Below are 24,666 nucleotides of genomic sequence, written 5' to 3' on the forward strand. Positions count from 1 at the left end.
AGACCGTGTGCCACCATCATAACATTTTAGTTTAAAATGGTGGTTACAACTCCAGATTAAGGGGGGGGGCAATTGCAAACCCAAGTAGAATCCAGTGATTATTAGAAGAAAATTCAAGAAGATAGTGAGAAAAAACACATTCAGTACAATAATTTAGATAAAGTTTGGGAACCGACACATAGTTGAAAAAAACTGAGCACAATTTTAATTTTCTAAACCTTTTTAATGTGATTAAACCGACCAAAACACTGATATTTTTTAAATAATATTCTGGCAACCGTTGATTGCTTTACTAGTCCGCTTAACTTTAAAATACTAGGCAAGTCCAAAAAATACAGGGAATCTGGAATGCTCACCTTGCATTTAAAAGTAGTTCGCTTTCTTCTTACTATTGAATACGGAATATATTTTTGGAGGTACCAGTTAATCAAGCATAAGGTTTGGATTCTGAAAATTTTTCTTCAAATTAAAACAAATTACGGATAAGTCGGTGACTGAATTGAATTTTTATTTGCTTTGTCAAAATTTGGATAATATCAGTAATTATTAGTTTTTGGAGAAAGAAGATGTAGAATTGAAAAAAATCTCATTTTCTTACAAATGTTCAATTAAAAGCAAGCTTCATGTTTATTAAAATCAAACTTGAAACTTTTTTTAATAAACACTCATGAATTTCAATCGCCATACTGGCATATCCGGGTAAAATTAGGTATCATTAAATTTTTTTTAAAAAAATCAAAGGTTGTGAAAATAAAAACTACGGCGAATAAAATCATATAACACACGAAAGTATGCATTGAATCCAGCTTTTTCGGAAATAAAGTTAATGAAATAGTCAATTTAACTTTAAAAGCATAAGTATAAGGGGCCATTCCATTCACAAACGACGTAAAATCATTCAATATCCAGGCCATGCAATTTCGGGTTATTTTCCCAAACATCCGCCAAATTCCAAAAAATTCAAAGAAATTAAGGAAAAGAAATTAAAGAACAATTTTTTTTAACACGTCGGTCAATTTGAAATTATATTTCAAGTTTCCAAAAAATCGTCTATATTAACTTTGATGAAATTTGCTCACGAAATTGGGAAAAAAATACATTAGCCATGAGAATAAAATCAAATTTTTGTTTGATTTTACATATGAGGCCCTTGGAGCAAAAGGGGTATAAGTGCATAAAAGTTGATTTCGAGAAAACACGCTTTAAAGTTGTTGTATTTGGCCATTTTCCATATATTTTTTTAAAAATTTGCATTTGGCTCTCAAACGTAAAAGTATGTAAATAAAATTCAAAAATTCTGAAAAAATCACCAAATATAGTTTGAAATATGAATAATCATTTGGAATCAATAACTCAAAATCGACCATGTTGTCACTTATACCCCTTTGGCTCTGAGGGCCTCATATAATATGAAAAATATTTGCCAACATTGTGATTATTGGGCAAGCTTAATTTCAATTATTGATATAAATAATTTGAAAATAGTTATTTAGAGAATGATGTGCTGAATTCAGAGTATTTCCTTTAGTGGAGGATAAATTAAAATAAACAATAGGTAAATTTTAGGATAGTTCAAGTTCAAGTAAAAAAAATTGACATTACAGGATGTTCTCCTACATTAAAATACTTGATTGAGCTCAGCAAATTTAAGTCTTATTAATAACACTAGTTTACAAAATTTAAAAAAAATCGTGAACTTGATTAAGTGACCAACATTTTTAAAGTAAAATCGGGCGCTGAATTTAAAAATGAAATTCAAAAAAATCTCAGTAGAACCGTTTTTGAGCTATGCTCCAAATATGAAATTTCGAAAAAATTAAAAAAGTTCTTGTACTTAGATTAAAATATCTCGGACGGCATAACAGTAATTTGAAATCCCTCTTTTGCATATTGAAGGTGATTAAGTTTTCTATCGATCATCTTAACACTATTTTTGCGTTTGACAAACAGTATTGTTGATATTAGTGACCTTATGAGAAAAAAAATTATAAAAAACGCATTTTTTTAGAGAAAATTTTGTTTCAACGAAGGTTTTAGACTCGATGGTAGTATTTAAAAAATCTGATTTTCTTTTGCGCTTGAATGTCAATTTAAAACAAAAATTTCAAGTGGTTATTTATCAAAATCGGTTGAAAATTGAAGAAGTTATGGCTACTTTACCATAACTGAAAATTTTGGAGTTTTTAATAATTTAACGAACCGCAGTACACTTATCATAGTATAGGAAGAATGAAACATGATAAATCTCACTCGCTCCAAGTCAAAATTATTTATTAGCTTACCAGAAGTCACATGCCAAGTTTCAGGAAGATCTGACCATAGGGAGGGGTTGCTTAAGTCTCAAACGTAAATTAAATTTTGAGGTATTTTGCCCGGAAGGAACGAAAAATACTGGTTTTTCATCAATAACTTTTTTCGTCCCTAGCTGATTGTTTTTTATGGTTGATTTTCTTAAAGCCTAAATTGAGACAAATATTTTACCCGAAGACTGTAACTCGATTGGATTTGAAACAGAAAAGTTATTGCGGTTCAAAGGCCGCAAATTTTGTCCAACACGCAATGAGTACTTTTTACCCATTGCGGTTTTATACGACAATTTTTGACCAACATACAATCTTTGAACCGCAATAACTTTTCTGTTTCAAATCCAATCGAGTTACAGTCTTCGAGTAAAATATTTGTCTCAATTTAGGCTTTAAGAAAATCAACCATAAAAAACAATCAGCTAGGGACGAAAAAAGTTATTGATGAAAAACCAGTATTTTTCGTTCCTTCCGGGCAAAATACCTCAAAATTTAATTCACGTTTGAGACTTAAGCAACCCCTCCCTTTGGTCAGATCTTCCTGAAACTTGGCATGTGACCTTCTGGTAAGCTAATAAATAATTTTGACTTGGAGCGAGTGAGATTTATCATGTTTCATTCTTCCTATACTATGATAAGTGTACTGCGGTTCGTTAAATTATTAAAAACTCCAAAATTTTCAGTTATGGTAAAGTAGCCATAACTTCTTCAATTTTCAACCGATTTTGATAAATAACCACTTGAAATTTTTGTTTTAAATTGACATTCAAGCGCAAAAGAAAATCAGATTTTTTAAATACTACCATCGAGTCTAAAACCTTCGTTGAAACAAAGTTTTCTCTAAAAAAATGCGTTTTTTATAATTTTTTTTCTCATAAAGTCACTAATATCAACAATACTGTTGGTCAAATGCAAAAACAGTGTTAAGATGATCGATAGAAAACTTAATCACCTTCAATATGCAAAAGAGGGATTTCAAATTACTGTTATGCCGTCCGAGATATTTTAATCTAAGTACAAGAACTTTTTTATTTTTTTCGAAATTTCATATTTGGAGCATAGCTCAAAAACGGTTCTACTGAGATTTTTTTGAATTTCATTTTCAAATTCAGCGCCCGATTTTACATTGGAAATGACCTTCAGTTTACTGAGTTCAAAAATGCTGTAAACTAGTGTAATTTTTAAGTATCCAGAAAACTAAAGGGCTCTGAACAGTTCATTTTTGAGCTGAAGACCTAGTTTAATGTTATAATGTAACTAGCTGACCCGGTAAACTTCGTTTTACCATGTTTAACTTGGCGTCTCGCTTTCGTGAACATGTCCTAGTTTTTTTTACATATCCTTCTTCTCACGCTTAATTCTATTGGAATCAAACCTAAAAATTTAAACTCAATTCAACGGGTCTTTACATAGATTATCAAAACATTACCCTCAATCAATCTTACATGTATCTTACAGGAGAACTTTTAATCTACTTTTCTTTGATTCGGATGCTTGGAATATTGCCGAATGGTGTCAGGTATCAGCTTCCCGTTGAAAATTTGAGTTTTTCAGCACTCAACGTGACCATCAAACTTGGCAAGCCTCATGCAGCATGCCTAAAAAATCCACTCTTTGTAGCTTGTTCCATAAATAACTTTATGTTGATAATATCTATGTTTCATTTATTAAATACCATTAAGTTGATTTCAGAATGGGGTGCCCGAGTTTCTTCGGAGAGGAGATTTTTTACTAACCATTTTCAAGCAGCTTTTTGTTCACTTTTTTCACCCTTGGAAGCAGTGATAATTAAATAATATCCATATTTTCATCAAAACCATGTCAAAAAAAAGTTTACCGTTTTATTATTAATTTCAGCAAAAAATGCTTATTAAATTCCTTTGAACATTTACCCAATTAATAAAAAAAAAACGATCGGTTTTGAAAGGAGGAAAAAATATGTTTTATTTTTTTATATTCAACCAACTTACAGCAATTTTATTTGCATTTTTATCCTAATGGACATATCTGCCAATTTAAACCATTGTTTTTTTTAAGATTCTAACTAAAAAGGTTATTTAATTTTTTAAAAACGAAAAGTGCTGATCTGTTAAGGCTACAATGATTCCAAGAGTTTTTTCTGGAAGTTTTCATGTAAATATACCTCGAAACCTTTAAAAACATATAAGTGTCTTTCGGCTATCATCACAGTTCAACTTTCATATTCTTTCAAAAAGAAATGGACAACTGGTAAAAATTGGTTTTTTATATTAAAACTCGCCGAAAAAAGTCGATAAAATCCAAGAGCAAAAAGAAATATTTAAGTAAAGGTACATTTGTCCCATTTACTGATGCAAGTGAAAACACATTGCTCTTTTTCAGATGCGTCAGCGTAAAGACTTTGAAATAAATTTAATACTTTTTTCTGTTTGTCTGTTTTATCAACTTTCATTGATATATCTGCAGTTTTTTCCAGAATAAAATAATGCTTGGTACTTCAACTTCGCTGAACACTGTTTTACCATAAGACCTTCACTTACATAGACATTTAATAATTTTGAATATCCGCTTCAGATTTAACATTCAGTATACCTTTCCTGATCATTTTGGAGAAATAATTCTTAAAAGGTATATGTTTCATGACTAAAAGGCGCGTTGCCACCGTTGGTTTCGCCGTGTGAAATGACAGGAGTTAATATCATTTTCGACACTTTTAGGTCATAATAAAAACTTATCAAAAAAATTTCTCCTTCTGCTATCAAAAAAATAATGCTTATGGAATATCAATCACAGAAAAGCTTTTCAACAAAAAAGCGGATCTAAAGTCTCTTCTATGTAGCCAAAATATGTTAAACATAAACACACTTTCATGTTAAGTACGTACTTGAATACTGTGTAAACAAATAGGAACCTGTAAACAGTTTTTCAGTGAATGATTTAAAAAAAAAGTTGAGTTTATTTAGTCAGATTGTTTAATTGGGCTCAACGGTTTATAGATGAAGAAATAATGTAAACATGTATATATGAATAACGTATAAATTTTTTGTAAATGTTGGACGTTTGCACTTGCTCTAGTGTATTTTTTAACTGAAAATTCTTTCATTTTTATTGATAACTTTCACTTATGCTTGCAGAAAATCAAAAAGTTCTTTGCATTAGGCCTTAAAATAAACATCAATCCTATATAATCCTGTTTAAAGGACAGACTCTTGTTCAGCTCATATGTCTGTTCATCTTCAATGGTTTTGGTTGTTGTTCTGTAAATTTAAAGGCACCCGAAACATTTTCAGTTAAACACATTTGTACATGTTCGAAAAATGTTTCTAGGGGTATTGGATTATAAAATTGTATGTAAATCTTCCCACTTTCTTTTTTTCAAATGGCCGCAAAGAGTCATACCATAATTTTATATGCATCAGTAACTAAGTTCATATTTTTCAGACAACAATTTCTGCTGAACTTAAAATAGTTTTTTTAAATCGTTGAAATGGTATTGATTTGATTGGCAAAATATCAAACTGGGCGTCATTCATTACTATGTACTGTACAAATGATCTAGGAATCAAGAAGAAAAAAACACATCTAGGCTTCATATCGCTACCACATGCATTGAAATTATGCTTGGTTTAGAAATGCGCGCCCAAATATTTCAACTAATCAGTATGCTATGCCATCGTTACCATCCTCTCTCGACGTTTGCTTGCGACGCCTTGGACGACCATGGAGACGAAAAACAAATCGCCCGGCGCCCGAAGTAAAGAAAATCTCCAAAAATGGATGTCATGACTTTAATTTCATTCAAAAAACTACAAATTTAATTATTACGGACAATTGATGCGACTTTCTGTTATTTTTATTCGATATAAACCGATTCGCATGCCTACAGAATTTTCTAAAAATAATTTCATTTCAATCGTTTGGGTAATTTCGGAGGAGTAGTACTACAAACACCGTTACAAGAGAATTTTATATAATAGATATAAATTAAATGATGAAGAATTGCTACAAATAAAGACATATTAAAAAAATAAAATAAAATAAATACAAATTTAAAAATGTATGTTATCTTTTCGAAATAAAAACCTTTTTATCAGTTTTCCAGAAGTTTCAAGCTGCTCTGGCATTCGCTCTTCTTGAATGGACAAATTTTCTGGTCTTCGTTTTTAGGGGAGAATGGGGATACTTGATCCTCTTTTATTGTTTTTATCATTTCTTTTTTTGAAAAATTTGGCAACTCGCTGCCTTTTGCATTTTCTGGTAGCGTAAAACTTCAAGTTTATATGCCCCAAAAATTGGAAAGATTCTTGAACACATATATGAATTAGAAGCATTTTCGTAAGATTAAAAAATGTGATATTTTTGAAGTTACAGGATACTTGACCCTTTACTAAAGGAGATCGACTTTATCTTTGATTCATGGTGCCCTGACCCCAGGCAAAAATATAATTAAATCCAAAGGTAAGAGGTCCGTTGACTATTTTTTGCCGTATTAGTTCTCATTTCACAGTTTGTAAGTAAATATCAGACAAAGAGAATTCTAAAAGTTAGTCTACAACCCAAAATGCATTGCATACTTTAAGGCGCAATTTTCTTGTTTTCAGGTAAATACAGTATTTTAGTCCTTTTTAACAGATGATTACTGGATAAAAATTTGTTATTGGATGGATTTTAGTAATTTTATGATAACCAAAAATCACGATCCTTTGAGAAGAAAAATATATCTTTTAGGACTCTAGGCATCAATTATACCCATAACATATGTACATTTTGGAAAATTTCATCTAAAAAACATTAAGAGTTTCCTATTACTTTGAAAATATAGCACTTTGAAGTTTATTTTATACTCTAACGATTGAAATATTCGAATGAATATTTTTATTGAAATTTTCTCATGTGAGAAACATTTTAAAGTGATAAAAAAAGATCTTCAAATTTTGTTAAATTTTTGGAACAAAGTTCTATAACTCGAAAAATTATTTGTTCGTTAAAATTTGTTTAAAATTTGTTAAAATAACAGCAATGTTTATTTGTTTTATTTGGCACATTTTTCGTTTATATTTGATATTTGTAAGACATTCCCGTTTCAAGATATACCGAAGGAATCAATTTTTCGCAGGGATCAAGTACACCGTAAAACGGGGTAACTTTGATCACCGGGGTATCTTTGACCAACAATAAATTATTGCACATTACCATCAATAACTCAGTCAATAGTTTGAATTTTTGAAAACTGTTTTCTACGTTTGAAGGCCTATGAATTGAGTATCAAATAGAAAAAAATTGGTTTGTGTTTGCAATTTTTTTTCTGTTACTAAAAATGTAATTACAAAATTTTAAAATGTCTACTTTTTCCAAGGCTTGCAAACAAACAGCTCTCCTGATGAAACCAAAAAGCATTTAGAAGCAAACAGGTTGTTGAATGTTAAAGAACTACCTTTTTTCTTTGTATTTATATAGTTGTAGTGTTATTTTTACAGTATTTTAGTTTAAAATTTTTGATATTTAAAAAATTGAGACATTTTCCAAGAGTAAGCCCGTATTGAACAAATTGATAGAAACCTAATAAAATGGTTATCTTTGAAGAAAAAACCAAAATGGAAATAGTGGGAGGGCTAAGAGGAATGTGTTAAGGAAAAATTTCATTTGTATTTTTAGCTCAAACTATTTAGCAATTGTTTAAATTTTTGCCCCTTAATGTATGCAACATAATAGTACTTTTTTCAATTTTGAATGTTTTTCAAAGAAAACGTTAAAAAGCAAGATAAAATTGATAAACTAGCATTTTAAAATATTATGATGATTTTTTGTATCCTTAATGATCGAGAAAATTCGTTAAAACCCACAAAATAGAGACTGATCAATGTAACCCCAAACCATCAAATTCAAAACAGAGACGGAATCGATTTTTAAATCCAACTTAAAGTGGTCCAATAAATTTCTGCAACCATGTTTTACGTTCATTGGAATCCAGTACTGATTTTAAAAATATGAAACATGCCACATTCCCCTTGAAAGAAAAAATAATCGAAAAATATTGAAAAAAGTGATCAATATTACCCCGGATTACGGTACTCATGCTCCCCTTCTATTTGTTCTGGCCAGAATAATATTATGGACGGAGGCCAAAAAATTTGTCCACTAAAGAGGAGCGAATCCCAGAGTTGTTCGAAACGTCTAGACGACTGGTAAAAACGGTTTTTTTCTCTGAAACTTGCTAAAAATCGTCAATTGAATAACATACAATTGATTGCGGCGATAAAATAAAAAAAATCAGAATCAAAAGTGTGATTTTTGGGCTTAATCAGTTCTTAAAGTTTCAATTAGAATTTCAAATCTTAGATTTTAATTGGAATAAAATTAAATAGCGGAACTCACTTTTCCGATTGATCCTTTTGAGCCAACTACAGTTACCTATTTTTTAAATTAAAATGTGTGTAGAGTGATTTTCGAAAAACTATCATGAATTTTGCATCATTCACACTCAAACTTATGCTTATAAAGTGAGCATTCCAGACTGTCTGGTTTATTTAGATTTATTTGCAACAAAGCCGGAGAAAAATTACAATATAAAAGGATTTTAATAGTTTTTCTTCACTTTTTAATGTTTCTGTATTAACAGATTATCACCGCTGGTTTTTAAGATTTAATTGAATGATTAATGGCATTTCGGTGAACTATACGGTGCGGGGCAAATGGTCTTTTGCGGCAAGAATTTTTCTCAAATCACGCTCTTGGCTCATTTTCAACACCTTTCATGCTTCCTAATCTAATCTATCCGTCTATAACTTTCATTACTTTCCAGGGTTTGAAAAATGAATCAAAATTCACGTTCACCCCCTTAGTGAAGCCCTACAGAAATGAACGTGCTTCGATCTGCTCTGTGAACAACATGCTTCTGTGTTATCTGTGTTGCCTACTTTCAAACCAGCGCGCAGTGGAATATTCAGACATAGGAGAAGCTCCAAGGCATTCTGTTTGGTTTTCGTCAGGATCGAACTTTTCTTCGAATCGGCATCATTCGTTTATGTTACAAAATTGAATGATGGTCATTTCAATTTTATTCCTTCTCAAATGGAGATGGCTGGGGATGGCAGTTTCTGCTTAACATCAAAATGCTGTAAATGACTGAAAAATGTATGAAACCCACACAATATGGGTATTGGGGAAAAGGGCTTAACGCGTAGAAGTCGAATATCGTCATCCGACGCCATCTTGAAAACCAAGATGGCGGCTGTCGTTTAACTCCAAACTGCTGTAAATGACTTAAAAATTTATGAAACCCACACAAGATGAGTATTGGGTGAAAGGGCTCAACGAGTAGAAATCTATTTTCGCCATGCAACGCCATTATGAAATCCATCTTCTACAGGTCGTATACACAGCAGCGGCTACACAAGTGTCTGTGGAGCGTGATAATTCGCATTTTGGAATGATAATCACGCCCCACAGACACTTAATTGGACAAACAAAACTGGAGAATGTTTTACAAGTAAAACTGAATGCTGAACTCATCAATCCAGCATTAGATCGAGCGATTCCACTTTTCAAATCAGGTCCTTTTCAAAGTGTACCTAACAAACCTTAAATATAATTTAACAACTTTTTTTTTATTTATAAATGTTCTTTTGATCTTCGATTTTGAAATTCGACTTCTACTCGCTGACCCCTTTTACCTGATACCCATATCGTGGGTAGTTCAATTGATTTTCAGTAATTTCTTAAGTTAAGCGAAAGCCGCCATCTTGGATTTCAAGATGGCGTCGGATGACGAAATTCGACTTCTACTCGCTGTGCCCTTTCATCTGATACCCATATTGTGGGTGGTTCAATTGATTTTCAGTAATTTATTAAGTTAAGCGAAAGCCGCCATCTTGGATTTCAAGATAGCGTCGGATGACGAAATTCAACTTCTACTCGCTGTGCCCTTTCATCTGATACCCATATTGTGGGTGGTTCAATTGATTTTCAGTAATTTATTAAGTTAAGCAGAAGCCGCCATCTTGGATTTCAAGATAGCGTCGGATGGCGAAATTCGACTTCTACTAGCTGTGCCCTTTCATCTGATACTCATATTGTGGGTGGTTCAATTGATTTTCAGTAATTTATTAAGTTAAGCAGAAGCCGCCATCTTGGATTTCAAGATGGCGTCGGATGACGAAATTCGACTTCTACTCGCTGAGCCCTTTCACCTGATACCCATATTGTGGGTGGTTCAATTGAATTTCAGTAATTTATTAAGTTTAACAGAAGCCGCCATCTTGGATTTCAAGATGGCGTCGGATGACGAAATTCGACTTCTACTCGCTGAGCCCTTTCACCTGATACCCATATTGTGGGTGGTTCAATTGATTTTCAGTAATTTATTAAGTTAAGCAGAAGCCGCCATCTTGGATTTCAAGATGGCGTCGGATGACGAACTTCGACTTCTACTCGCTGAGCCCTTTTACCTGATACCCATATTGTGGGTGGTTCAATTGAATTTCAGTAATTTATTAAGTTTAACAGAAGCCGCCATCTTGGATTTCAAGATGGCGTCGGATGACGAAATTCGACTTCTACTCGCTGAGCCCTTTCACCTGATACCCATATTGTGGGTGGTTCAATTGATTTTCAGTAATTTATTGAGTTAAGCGCAAGCCGCCATCTTGGATTTCAAGATGGCGTCGGATGACGAAATTCGACTTCTACTCGCTGAGCCCTTTCACCTGATACCCATATTGTGGGTGGTTCAATTGAATTTCAGTAATTTATTAAGTTAAGCAGAAGCCGCCATCTTGGATTTCAAGATGGCGTCGGATGACGAACTTCGACTTCTACTCGCTGAGCCCTTTTACCTGATACCCATATTGTGGGTGGTTCAATTGAATTTCAGTAATTTATTAAGTTTAACAGAAGCCGCCATCTTGGATTTCAAGATGGCGTCGGATGACGAAATTCGACTTCTACTCGCTGAGCCCTTTCACCTGATACCCATATTGTGGGTGGTTCAATTGAATTTCAGTAATTTATTAAGTTAAGCAGAAGCCGCCATCTTGGATTTCAAGATGGCGTCGGATGACGAAATTCGACTTCTACTCGCTGAGCCCTTTCACCTGATACCCATATTGTGGGTGGTTCAATTGAATTTCAGTAATTTATTAAGTTAAGCAGAAGCCGCCATCTTGGATTTCAAGATGGCGTCGGATGACGAACTTCGACTTCTACTCGCTGAGCCCTTTTACCTGATACCCATATTGTGGGTGGTTCAATTGAATTTCAGTAATTTATTAAGTTTAACAGAAGCCGCCATCTTGGATTTCAAGATGGCGTCGGATGACGAAATTCGACTTCTACTCGCTGAGCCCTTTCACCTGATACCCATATTGTGGGTGGTTCAATTGATTTTCAGTAATTTATTGAGTTAAGCGCAAGCCGCCATCTTGGATTTCAAGATGGCGTCGGATGACGAAATTCGACTTCTACTCGCTGAGCCCTTTCACCTGATACCCATATTGTTGGTGGTTTATTTGATTTTCAGTCATTTACAGCATTTTTAAGTTGAGCGGAAGACGCCATCTTGGATTTCAAGATGGCGTCGGATGACGATATTCGACTTCTACGCGTTAAGCTCTTTTCCCCAATACCCATATTGTGTGGGCTTCATACATTTTTCAGTCATTTACTGCAATTTTTAGTTAAGCAGAAACTGCCATCCCCAGCCATCCCATCAGCATTATCTACAGATGCCTTTCATTTTCACTGGCCTCCGCATTGAACTTGGTTGATATCAAGTAAGTCGAAATAATTTCATTCGTCCATGCGATGGCTCGGGATAATTTGTTTGGCAATCCATTCCATTCCATAATGTTACAAAATGGAATGATTCAGCTCAAGCATGATTCGGAATGGTTTGCGTTTTGATCGTTTCGGGCATCTAGCTAGCGACTCGATTTTCAACCCCTGTTACTTTCATTTGATATTCTTCCTATTAGAATGTACAGTTCACCGAAATGCTATTAATCATTCAATTAAATCTTTCTAATATTTCTGGAAAAAACTGATAATTTCAATTTTTTGACAAATCTAAGAAAAAGTGAATCTACCCCTCGTAAAAACCTTTCCTTTTTTAAAACGAGGGAAAAAAAACTTCTTTATCAGAACATAATGCTTGGTTCGTTGGAAATTTTTGGAATATTTTCTTTATACATTGAATAAGATAAATTGATGATTTATTTATTGTAGGGTAAGTAGACTAGTTTACTTTTCGGCTTCTTTCGCAAATCAAAGCCGGGCCCATATAGATTGTTTCTCATGCATTTTCAAGTATTTCTACCAAATTTTTTCCAAAGTTTTTTTAATGCATAATAATTTTATTCCTATTACATTTTTAGCTTCATGCAACCTGAAAATCGTGGCATCAAGTGGACTTGCTTAAAAATTGATCAAAGCGCGCGCTTTTTTAACATCTGGTCCAGTCCTAGGGTTCAATTTTTTGTGACCGTTTTATTAAAAAAAATTTTTTTTGGCATTTTGAAAAGAGATTTGAACACTGCTGACGTGTTTCGAAAAAACAAATGAAAATTTTTGATGGTTTTAGTCACATTTTGATAATTTTTTTTCTCAAATTATCATCACATTCTGCTTATTTGTCCGAATTTAATGTAGAGAAATTCGAAATAAAATGTCCAGACATCCAGGTATTGTGAAAATTTGTTTAGCCTAAGAAATGCGGGGTTTTTTTTAAAATGCTTACTCTAGGGGGCCTCCTTAACATATAATAGAGTGACACTATTCGAGATATTATTTCAGGGGGCCCCCCTTCTCTCCTTGTTTTCTGGAACATAAAGCAGTATGATTAAAGTTATGTTTAAGCCTATAAGGTCGGGATTCGACCAGATCGAACTGAACGCCATCAGCAGTTTTTCGAGACACTTAAATTTTATGTGCAAATATTTTCATCTAGGAACAAAATATTTTATGTTTATAAGCTATAATCAAGAGTTTATAAATCAAGGAATCGATTTCAGTCAACCGTAAACGGTTTTGCAATAAAGAATATGAATTGCTCGAGATTTAGTTTCTGTTGTTTTAAAATTTTCTAATGGCGCTCAGTTCGGTCTGGTCGAAGGCAGGCCATAATGTATAGTGTTGTTTAAAAAAAAACAGTTATAAAAATCCAAATATCCCGGAAACGCTCGAATATTTTTAAATGATGTTTTGACAAAAGATATTTTAGAGGTCAATTGAAACGAGCCATGGTATTTTTATTTCGATATTGTAAGCAACATTTGAGATATCGAGCTACGTATTCGGAAAAAATGCAAAAATCAAATTTATTTATGTTTTTGAAAAAAGTAGTTTATTGAAAATTGCATTTCACTGAATTAATAAATGCTATTCTCATTTAAAAACTCATGCATTAAAGGGTTGAATTTAAATTTTCTTCGGGGGTTGAGCGCGATTGCCCCTTTACCCCTCCCACCCCCTTAATACGGCCTTGATGAGGAATTTGAAATTTTCAGTATAGAGAAGAACATTTCGCTTGGATTATTGGAACTTCATGGGAGGGGCGGTTTAATCAGAATGGCTTGTTAAAGCTGATAGTACTTAAAACGGAGAAATTTTGGTCATAACCACCGAAATAGATCCTAAGGATGAAGTTAGACATAGATACATTTCAATTCGGTTGTTTCAAGTTCAATAATTCAAGACAGATTTTATTTACATTTACAAATATCAAAGTAGAATCTGTAAGTCACTCCTTCCGCAACGGAAGTGGAAAAATCTTTCACCTCAGTAATGCGTAGGAAGCGGGAAACTGGGAAAAACATACATTCCCGTTGGCTGCAGCCGACTCATGGTGACATGACTAATTCCGAAACCATCCAACCGTCGTTGTTCATTCACCTTATTTGAATATATGCCATTCAAAAAGTGCGGCTCGATTCCTCGCAAACAACATCACTGGAGCTGACTAGCGGAAGTAACGCTGTTCGTGTGTTTGTGCTCTATGCCGATTAGCTAGATGGATTTACAAGACCCCCCTGGAACCCCTTTCCGTCGCAATTCTGTATTCCTGGATGCGGAAGGATACCGATGGCAAATGTAAACATTTTTAGTTTTTTTTCGCGATCTGTTACTATTTCTGACTGCAGCTGCAACCTTCTGGCTAAGCCATCCATCCATGACAAAACCGAGCCTTTCGTGTGTGCCGATTTGCATACCGCCCGCCAGAGGACGCACATTAGCGTTGATTAAAATTTATCCCGATTCAGTCACCGGCTGGGTCAGATTCTTTCGGTCGCAAACGGAATGTTTTAGTAGGATTTATGGTTGGCACGTTACTCACCGGAACCGGGTTTTTTTTGCTTGTTGTTTTTTTTTTCAGCGGAATATTACGAAAATGGCCACTGCCACTCGTGTCACTCGACCTGTGAAACCTGTACTGGTCCAACCGAGCATGGATGTCTGACCTGTGCGTCTCCGCTGCTACTTCAGAATCAGCGCTGCGTGAACGAGTGCGACGAGGGTTATTACATGGAGGTTGGCATGTGTGCCAAGTGTCTACACACCTGTACCCAGTGTGTATCCCGGATGAATTGCACTTCCTGCCAGAAGGGCCTGCAGCTGCAAAGTGGCGAATGCCGAACGACTTGTGCCGATGGGTAAGTTTTTGAACGTATCCTGGTCGAAATAAGTTGAAGTTAACACTCCAAACATCATTTGTCCGAACAGATATTACAGCGATCGAGGAACCTGTGCCAAGTGTTATCTGAGTTGCAACACCTGCAGCGGCCCCCGCAGGGATCAATGCGTTAAGTGTCCTGATGGATGGCAGCTAGCCGGAGGCGAATGTCATCCCGAATGTCCTGAAGGATTCTTCAAGACCAAGTTCGGGTGCCAGAAGTGTCATCACTACTGCAAAACTTGTAACGGTATGACCCCTTCTATTGTGTCTTTGACTTCCACTACGATCAAATTAATTATAAACTCTTTTACCCAATCCCAGCTGCCGGACCCCTAGCCTGTACCACCTGTCCGTCGCACTTCATGCTGGACGGAGGTCTCTGCATGGAATGTCTAGGTTCGCAGTTCTACGATCCCCCAACGCAAACGTGCAAAACGTGTCACGAGAGCTGTCGCTCATGCAGCGGCCCGGGCCAATATTCGTGCGTAACGTGCGCCTTCCCGCTGCACCTGGATCGGCTAAACAACCAGTGTGTGCCTTGCTGTGCCAGCGATGCGTCACCCGAGGACCAGAGCTGTTGCCATTGCGATAAGCAGAGCGGTGAGTATCCTAAATACATCGTACGGAAAACCACGTATCCCTTTTCTGTTTTATTTGCTCTCAAAACCTATGCGATCTTTTCTAATTCTAAAAACTCTTTTACACAATTTCATCCAAAACAGGAGGTTGCATCAACTCATCCCCCGCTGGGAAGCGAAAGGTCGGTGCCGAACAGCAGCTGCTCCAGTTTGGGGATGCGGCAGCTGCAGCTGCAAATGCAGATGGAAATGTGGCCGAGCTAGGAGGCAGTGCGGCACTTCAAATCGGACGCTGGATACAGGGAACGTCGCCGGCAGCCGTGACGTTGGTGGCCGTTTCCGGTTGTCTGCTCATCGTTACGGTGTTCGCTGCTGTCTTTACGGTACTGCAGGTGAGTTTCCTAATCCATGGTTTAACACGTTCGTCGCCCAAAAAACAAATCTCGGAGCGTGAAAGTTAAGCGAGAGAGCTCCAGATTTACAACGCGTGGCAAAACTGAGAGGCTACCTTGCGTGAGAGAGTCGTCACCCGAATACGTATGTGTCCCATGGCGACGGATGTGTTAATGAACTTTATTTTTCTCAACTATTTGCAAAGGAAAATTCCCTGCCAGAACAGCTCATATCAATATTATTTTTCAACTGTATCCCAAGCAACCAAAAGTCTCGTTAAAAAGGTCGAACGCAGCTTAATCAGCATAATCAATGTGCTGAAGTTCCTTTTATTCAGCCCAAAATTTAAGTTCTTATTGAAACTTTCAAGTTCCATTACAGATTTGAACGGCCTTCTATCCAGCCCACAAGTAAACGTTTAATCAGCAAAAACAAAAAATATTTCTCCTCTCCTCTCTAATTTTGGTCATCACCAGCCCATGTGGTGCTGCCGGTTTCTCGACATCCATCTTTATTCCTCCCATCCCCTCCTCCCTCAATTGATAATACTTAATTGCTTTGTTTAAATTTTGTTCGATACATGCCGGCACGCACGCCAGTTCTGCTACACAATTATTTGATTTGCTTACTCAAGCAATCAAACAACCTAATGGAAAAAACTAGCCCTGGTACCAGATTTAAACCCCAACCTCCGAGATGATAGCCGAACACGCTGCCACGACGCCACGCCTAGATGTTGCCTTACCGGCAGCTATAATTCGAAGTGGTTATAAGCTTCCTAGAATACCCGCAAGGGCAACCAGCGGCCAACAGCAAAGATGCATGTTGATTATTACTAAGAAACATTACGAAACGGCGTATAAATCAATCATCCGTTAAAATAATATCGGTGTAAAAAAAAATTAAATTCCATGTTTATAACTGTTAAGCATAAAGTTATGCAAATTCTTGATTTTATCTTGATATTTAATCAATGAATTGCTTCAACTGCTTTCAATGTGTGATAAATTCGTGGTAAGTAAATACAGTTGGACGGAATTTTATAAAGTCAAAGTATTTACTCTTTTCAAAAACAATCATTTGCGAGTTAGCTTTAAGTTGTTCTGAGTTGAAGTTTCAAAATAAATAATACATTTCTACAATTTCCAAGCTCCAAAAATGATTTATTTAATATATGCCCTTTTGTGATATTCGTTTACATTTCATATTCTTGAAATGGCGGACACGTCTCAAAAAAGGCAATTTGAGGAACTTTCTGGAACTTCGAGTCCATAGAAGGCTATTTGAGATCCAATTTGTAACTTTTATTCTGAATGATGCGATTGACATGTCACAGAAAAGGCTATTTGAGGAACTTCTTAGAAATTGAAGTTCACAGAAGGCTATTTGAGATCTAATTTGAAACTTTTATACTGTGTGGATGCGATTGACATGTCACAAAATACGGTAATTGAAAAACTTCTTGGAACTTGAAGTTCACAGAAGGCTATTTGAGAAACTTCTTGGAACTTGAAGTTCACAGAAGGCTATTTGAGACCTAATTTGTAACTTTTATACTGTGTGGGTGCGATTGACATGTCACAAAGAAGGCTGTTTGAGGAACTTTTCGGAACTTCAAGTCCATAGAAGGCTATTTGAGGAACCTTTTGTAACTTTCATGCTCACATTCGAGAAAATTGGGTACCAATTCCCTTTGAAACCTTTATTCAGCGAAATTCGAACTTTGGAGGAACGATTTTAAGGGGGGGGGGGGGGGTAGGGTCTAACACTTTCAAAAAATCGATTTTTTATTTTTTTATTTTCTTATTGTAAAACATTTCAAGAATGTTGTGTCAAATTTTCAAGTCAATTGAAGCAAAACTGTAGAAGTTATAGGCCTTTATCTCCTCCTATCTAGCACTGCAAGAAAGCACGAGCAGAAACTTCAAACGCGTTTTTCTCGAAAGCACATTTTTAAAGTCCGTGGACATCGTTATTTGAAAACTACTCATCCGATTCTTTTCAAATTTGGAACATATTTTCTACATATAAAATACCAGACCCCAACGTTTTCGTTTTTTGTTTTTTTTACTTTGGGGAGATTTTACAGGTGAAAAATGGCGAATTTTTTCGTGAAAAATCGTAGTTTTTACTTCAAACAGCCACAAAAATTTCATAAAAATATTTTTAAGTTAAATAAAAACGTTGGGGTCCAGAAAAACATCTATTAAAAATATTTTGCTCCGATTTTTTGAATTCAGATGATTCTGTGCTGAGATACAGTGTCCACCGCAAATCCTGTTTTCTAAAAGGCATCCTCGAAAATGCTCCGTCACCGGCTCATTTTTCAATATTTTTCTACGAAAAAATTACTAAATGTTCTTTTAACAATGCTTTGTATAATGCAAAAAATTTGAATACATTTGTTTGAACGATAGCTCTAGAAAAAAATCGTGAAAATGGTGTTTTTTTATACCCGTTAGACCCTACCCCCCCCCCTTAAACGCCCGTTCGGAACATTCACATTTGCTTGCCTAGCTGTACAAAGTTTTTTTGGCATTTCATTTTCGCAGTGCTTATTGGCAGTAGTCAACCTACATATAAACAAGAGAAGCGACATCTAATCCTTCTTAAAATAAAATATGTGGCCACACCGCCGAAAGCTTGGACAAAAAAATCCTCAGCACTGTTTTGTGACTCAATGTTCAAGCTCTAAAGCAGGGGTGGCCAAGATTTTCAACAGGCGAACCAAATTTCAGTACTGATACTTGCTTGCGGGCCACACAACAAATTTTTCTTTAGTATTAATTGCAAACGAATTTTAGTGGCTTACCTAAAGGTTCAATTTAGCCAAATATGTTTTAACATGTTTTGTAAATAAAGATTTTCGAGACTCAGTATAGATTTTTACAGTTCTTTTTTATTTGATCAAAACAAAAATTTGAAAGTGTTTAATATACTTTTAATGAGCCAACAGACAAGATTTTACCTTTCAATTCAGACTCAATACATGGGTTATGAATTAAATTTAAATTTCTCGACAATACTTCACACACAGCATTTTAAAAGATTTTAAACTTTCTGGGATTATTCATACCAAAAGGATCACTTTGCAGAATGGGATTGTTCAGAACAAAATACCCTTCCTAAGCTTATAAGCTTTTTTGCATTTTAGATGAAATTTTCTTACGCTCTTTAATTATAATAATAAAAAATAATATAAAAAAGCTTTTCCGTGTTATGTTCTTGTGTTGTTCTCAGGGAAACTTTCATAATTTGCCCACACCAAATCTAAAAATGTGAAATTCCAATTATCGCTCTTTTAAAATTTCCCATTTGATCAAATTTAAACTCAACAAGTGGGAAAGCCGTTCATAAAAAGGATAACACTAATTTGATTTTATTCAAATTTCATTGTCATTTTACCCTTTTGAAATAAATAAAATTTATTGCATAATACGTGATTGCAAAGTACAATTAATATGTGAAATATTGTCAAAATTGATGAATATAAAAATGTTTCTTTTTTGCTTGATATAGTCGGTTTTTTACAATGATGTAGAAGAAAAATATTCAATTCTGAAAAAGCTTCGCGGGCCATAAAAAGACAGACGCGGGCCACATGTGGCCCGCGGGCCATGGTTTGGCCACCCATGCTCTAAAGTGAACAAAAGCTCGGATCGATTGGAATCGATTTTGACAGTTCTTTTGTATCGATTGGAATTTTGTGTTTCAGATGTCGCTTCTCTTATATTAATCGCAGCGCACTAAATTGGACTGCGCACTCATAATTGCGGCATTTGTGCGAACTTGCACATTCGTGCGACCTGTCAAATCAGTTTAAAATCTGTCGGAATTCTACACGCTAACCTCTTTTCAGTCACCCTTTGTACGGATTACTGCGACTGCAAAACATTGCACGAAATCCAATTTTCAATGAAAGAGACAATATGTAAGTTCACTAATTGGCAGCTGTAAATATTAGCTTCGTTCAACGGTTGGTAAAAATCGGTTTCAACTGGTATCTGTCAACTGGTAGATGTTCAATGTTTTGGTCGAAACTAGTCAGGTCGTTGTTCAACGGAGCAAGTAAAAACTAGTCAAAACCAATCCAGCTCGGCAGCAGGATTCGTTTCGACCTGGTAGAAATCAGTCGAAGTTAATCGGAAAGAGACAGATGATAAACTGTCAATCCATTTCTACTTGTTTCGACCCGTTTCGACCAGACTTCATTGAACAGACTAATTGTATTCGACTTAGACTGCCCCTATTCGTCATTGAGTCCCATGTGTAGAAAAAAGCAAACCGGGGAAAACGCTTGTAAAGTTTGAAACTTGTTTTCATGAAAACAATCGTATGCATCATTTGTTGGTAAAACCTATCAGTAGTTCGGATGAAAAACACTTCAAAGAATACTTTTGTTTACTTTTGCGCATATACTTACAAGTATTTAAGGAGAAATTACAATAAAATACTTATATGACTCTTATGCTAATATTCTTAAACCTCGAGCAGAGATTATTCACTAGTAAGTCTCTTGTGCTTAAGTTATCAGTGCTGGTGGTAAGTGGCAAGTACTTGTGACAGATTTCTTCGGAATAATTTTGCTTCTATATGTAAATTTTTTATGTAAATTGATGTTTCAGCATAAAACTTTTGATTATTATCATTTTCTATCTACAGCTGTCTTCAATTGTATGTTCTTGTGCTAAATTTTGGTCATATAACTCATATGCGAATATTTTTTACATGGGACACACCAGGGATCATATTTTTTTTCGAAATTTTACGAGCAAACTTCGGACAAAAATCTGCTTTATAGGGAAATTGGACCACAAAGAATCCTATTCCATCGATAACTAAAAAACGATGAAAATGCACATGGGACGCATATGCGAATAGCAGCAGTATAGCCACTGAAATACTTCTGTGTGATTCTTATGACGCTAATTACTGGGTTTATTGTTTTGTTGGGCAAAACTTGCCCTGCCGCCCGACCAGTATGTTCGCGAACTCGTCGAAACCGTGGCCAACTTCCAAATCAGTCGTGGCAGTTAGTTCAACCATTCCGGATTCTTCGGAGCCTTCGGGTTGAGACTGTAAACGGAAACATGTTCTTGCCTACTTACTAACTTAATGTTCCCGCGCTGATGCATAGTGCCCTTGCAAAAGACCTCTACTGTTGACGATCCGGAGCCAGTGTCTTCACTTGATCCCAGTTAAGATCCTTGTCAACAGTTCGGATTTCGGCGGCTAGACTTCACAGCCAGGAGTTGCTGGGTCTCCCTCTCCTTCGATGTCCCTCTGGATTCCATTAGAGCGCCTCTCTGCAAATCTTGTTCTCATCTCTTCGCAACGTGTGCCCAATTCATCTCCACTTACATTCCCCAAACTCGATTTCTAGCGCCCTTTGATGACACCAGCGATATAGTTCTTCATTTCAGATCCAGTTGCCCGGCCACCAAGCGCGGATGATAATCCGCAGGCAGCTATTCACAAATACTTGCAGTTTTCGAGTCTTCACCGCAAATGAGCACCAAGTTTCGCACCCGTACAACAATACGGATTTGACGTTTGAGTTGAAGATTCGAATTTCCGTTCGTAGAGAGATCTGGCGTGAGCGCCAGATGTCTCGGAGACTTGCAAACGCAAATCAGGATTTTCTGATCCGGGTTTCGATGTTTTTCCTGGTACCACCATCAGGCGTTATCTGACTACCAAGATACTGGAAGCACTCCACATTCTCAACCTGTTTCCCAGCTACCATCGACTTGGTCTTTTCGACATTGATTTTGAGACCTGCTGCCGTGGAGCTTTCGGTGAGGTCGTCAAGTTTGCTCTGCATGTCTTGTTGTGTTTGGGCAAGCAAAACAATATCGTCAGCCAGGTCAAGGTAGTTCAGTTGCTCCATTGTTGAAGGATTCCACGGCAATCCTCGGTTTGGTCTACAGTCAATCGATCCAGTCAAGATCTCCTTCATAACGATGAGAAAAAGCACCGGTGATAAGATACATCCTTATCTCACTCCAGCAGTTACCGTGATTGAATCGGACAAGACACCGTAGTGCAAGACCTTGCACGAAAATGCCTCGTACTGGGCTTCGATGAGATGGACTAGTTTCTCTGGGACTCCTCTTGGTCTTAAAGCAGCCTTAGTCGGTCGAAAGCTTTTTCGAACACCAGTAGAAGAGAGTTCTGAAATTCGTTGATTTGTTCCAGTATTATTCGTAGCGTTGTGATGTGGTCCACACATGATCGTCCGGATCGGAATCCAGCTTGTTGCCGTCGGAGTGTAGCGTCGATTTTCTCCTGGATCCTGTTCAGGATCACTTTGCAGAGTACATTGAGGGTTGTACAGATCAACGTTATGCCTCTCCAGTTACCGCATTATGTCAGGTCCCTGCATCCAGTCGGCCGGGAATATTGCAGTATCCCAGATGTCAGCGAAAAGACGGTGCAAAAAGGCAAGGTCGGCTTTCAGCATTTCAGCAGGGATTCAATCGATCCATTTGTCGGTAATTTGTTGAATTTAATGTTTTTGATTGCCGCGTCTATTTCACTCAGCGAGGGCGCTTCCGAGTTGACGCCAATTATGCGACTTACTGTTGGCGCTTCAAGCTGCGGGTTCTGTTGGCCATCGCTATTCGTTACTCAAAAGAGTTGTTCGAAGCACCGAGCTCGAGTTGTTGACACCGCATAACGTAAGCGGGTGGCTGCTTTGGCTGACCCGGTACATGTCTGCTCAATTCTGACTTTCGCCTTTCTCCGATCATCGACCATCCTCCAAGTTTCATCCGACATCCATTCACTTCTTCTTCCACAAACTTTACCGAGAGTACCATGGCTCGTCGTGATGAAGGCATTCGTGATTCCACACCACTGTTCTTCGACTGTTCCGTCTGTCGGCAGCTCCGAGGCTCGGGATTCAAGCTGCTGAACGTATGCCCTTTTCACCTCTGGATACTCCAACCGGCGGACGTCGTATCGACACCCGACTTTCTCCTCGCGCCGTTTGACACGCGTAACCCTCAATCGTATCTCGCCAAGGACGACGTGATGGTCAGATGCAATGCCTGCGCTTCGTTTGTTGCGGACATCAAGAAAGCTCGTTCTCCATTTTCGGCTGATGCAGATGTGGTCAATTTGGTTTTCTGTTCGGCCATCTCGGGATACCCAAGTGACCTTATGTGCTGGTCGATGGGGGAAGAGCGATCCACCGATCACCATGTTGTTGTTGCCACAAAATTCTACAAACAGCTCTCCGTTTTCGCTCATCTGTCCTAGGCCACGGCGCTCCATGATGCGCTCAAGGTCCTGATTGTCGGAGCCAATCTTTGCGTTGAAGTCGCCCAAATCGATTTGAATGTCACCCTTCGGAATTCTCTCTACCACGCTGTTCAGATGACTGTAGAAGTGCTGTTTCTCCTGCAAATCGGCAACGTCAGTTGGCGCATAACACTGGACCACTGTAAGGTTTCTAGCCCGTGTTCTAAATCTGGCTACGATTATTCTTTCGTTTATCGGTTCCCATCTAATGAGGGCCTCGTAGGCCTGCGGGCTTAACAGGAAACCAACTCCTCGTTCCCAAGTAGCATGTTCTCCTCGTATGTCAGAGTAAAGCAGGACTTATCTAGAATGTGTCTTGTGTTCTTCAGTGTTAGGCCATCGGACTTCGCTCAGTCCCATGATCTCTAGCTTGAGGCGGCTAGCTTCTCTAGCAAGTTGAGCCAGCTAACCTGGCTGGGCAAGGGTCGAAACATTCAAAGTTTCAATTCTAGTCCGTGTTTTCATGATAAAAGTCGTTGCCAAAATTCCAATTTAGTTATTTCTTTTCTCAGTTTCTGTAACAATTCAATAAATCGGGAGTTTTAGTAGGTTGTTAGCCTAAAATCCCTATCCCGCAATGGGGCTGCCATCTTATACTTAACTGGCAGGAGCCGCATTTCATAAATTCAGTCGCTCGCTGCGAGACAGACGCTGTTTGAGCCACCCCTGACCTGGGGAACAGACACGTGCGGCCACTTTCTCAGTCTGCATGCGACCAAAGCATCCACCGGGGTTGGGTTACCGATCTCCGCTTAGGTTACTCGCATCCCAGCCGGTACCACGGGGAGGTAGAGATAGGAGTTGTGAATAAGAGGTAATATGCCCACTATGGGGTCTCGTGTTGCACATTATCCACCGTTTGCCAGCCAAATCTAAACGAAGAAACACCAAAATTCAGCATTGTATTTCTCAGATTTCACTGTACCAAAAGTTACAAATTAAATATCTTTGAGTCATGGAAAGTGTTGTATTCAATTTTGGAGAGTTCCATGATTGATTTTATATCATTTGAGTTTGTTCCGAACAGCCTTACCAATTGATAAAGTAGCATCTCAAAATATTGTGGAGGTGTTTTGTATCCCTGATGATCAAGAAAACTTGTTAAACACTCCAAAAAAAGACTGATCAATGTTACTCCAAAGCATCAAATTCTTAATAATGACGAAATCGGTTTTTAAATCATATTTAAAGTTGTCTAATAAATTTTTGCAACCATGTTCTACGTTCAAAGCAGTCCAGTAATGATTTTAAAAATATGAAACATTTCACATTCCCCTTAACAGAAAAAAAAAATCGAAAAATATTGAAAAAAAAATATTTTCAATCTCACCCCGTTTTACGGTACTTTGAAAATCAGCTGACAATTGAATTATTACTGAGCCATCTCAGAGAGAATGTATGATATACCCACACGTACGCCACACAGTTTCATTATGCCGTT

General features: G+C 36.8%; 1 protein-coding gene across 1 annotated transcript in view; it reads left to right on the top strand.

Annotated features, from left to right (window-relative positions):
- Positions 1–24,666, top strand: part of LOC129751537 (furin-like protease 2) — a 96,841-nt gene that overhangs the window by 69,409 nt on the left and 2,766 nt on the right. Inside the window, exons 6-9 of the mRNA XM_055747091.1 lie at positions 14,650–14,926; positions 14,997–15,196; positions 15,271–15,549; positions 15,672–15,919. Of these exons, the coding sequence (XP_055603066.1) occupies positions 14,650–14,926; positions 14,997–15,196; positions 15,271–15,549; positions 15,672–15,919 (1,004 nt within the window). The remainder of the gene's footprint in view (positions 1–14,649; positions 14,927–14,996; positions 15,197–15,270; positions 15,550–15,671; positions 15,920–24,666) is intronic.

The sequence above is a fragment of the Uranotaenia lowii genome, chromosome 3 (genome assembly GCF_029784155.1).
Source record: "Uranotaenia lowii strain MFRU-FL chromosome 3, ASM2978415v1, whole genome shotgun sequence".
Taxonomy (NCBI): domain Eukaryota; kingdom Metazoa; phylum Arthropoda; class Insecta; order Diptera; family Culicidae; genus Uranotaenia; species Uranotaenia lowii.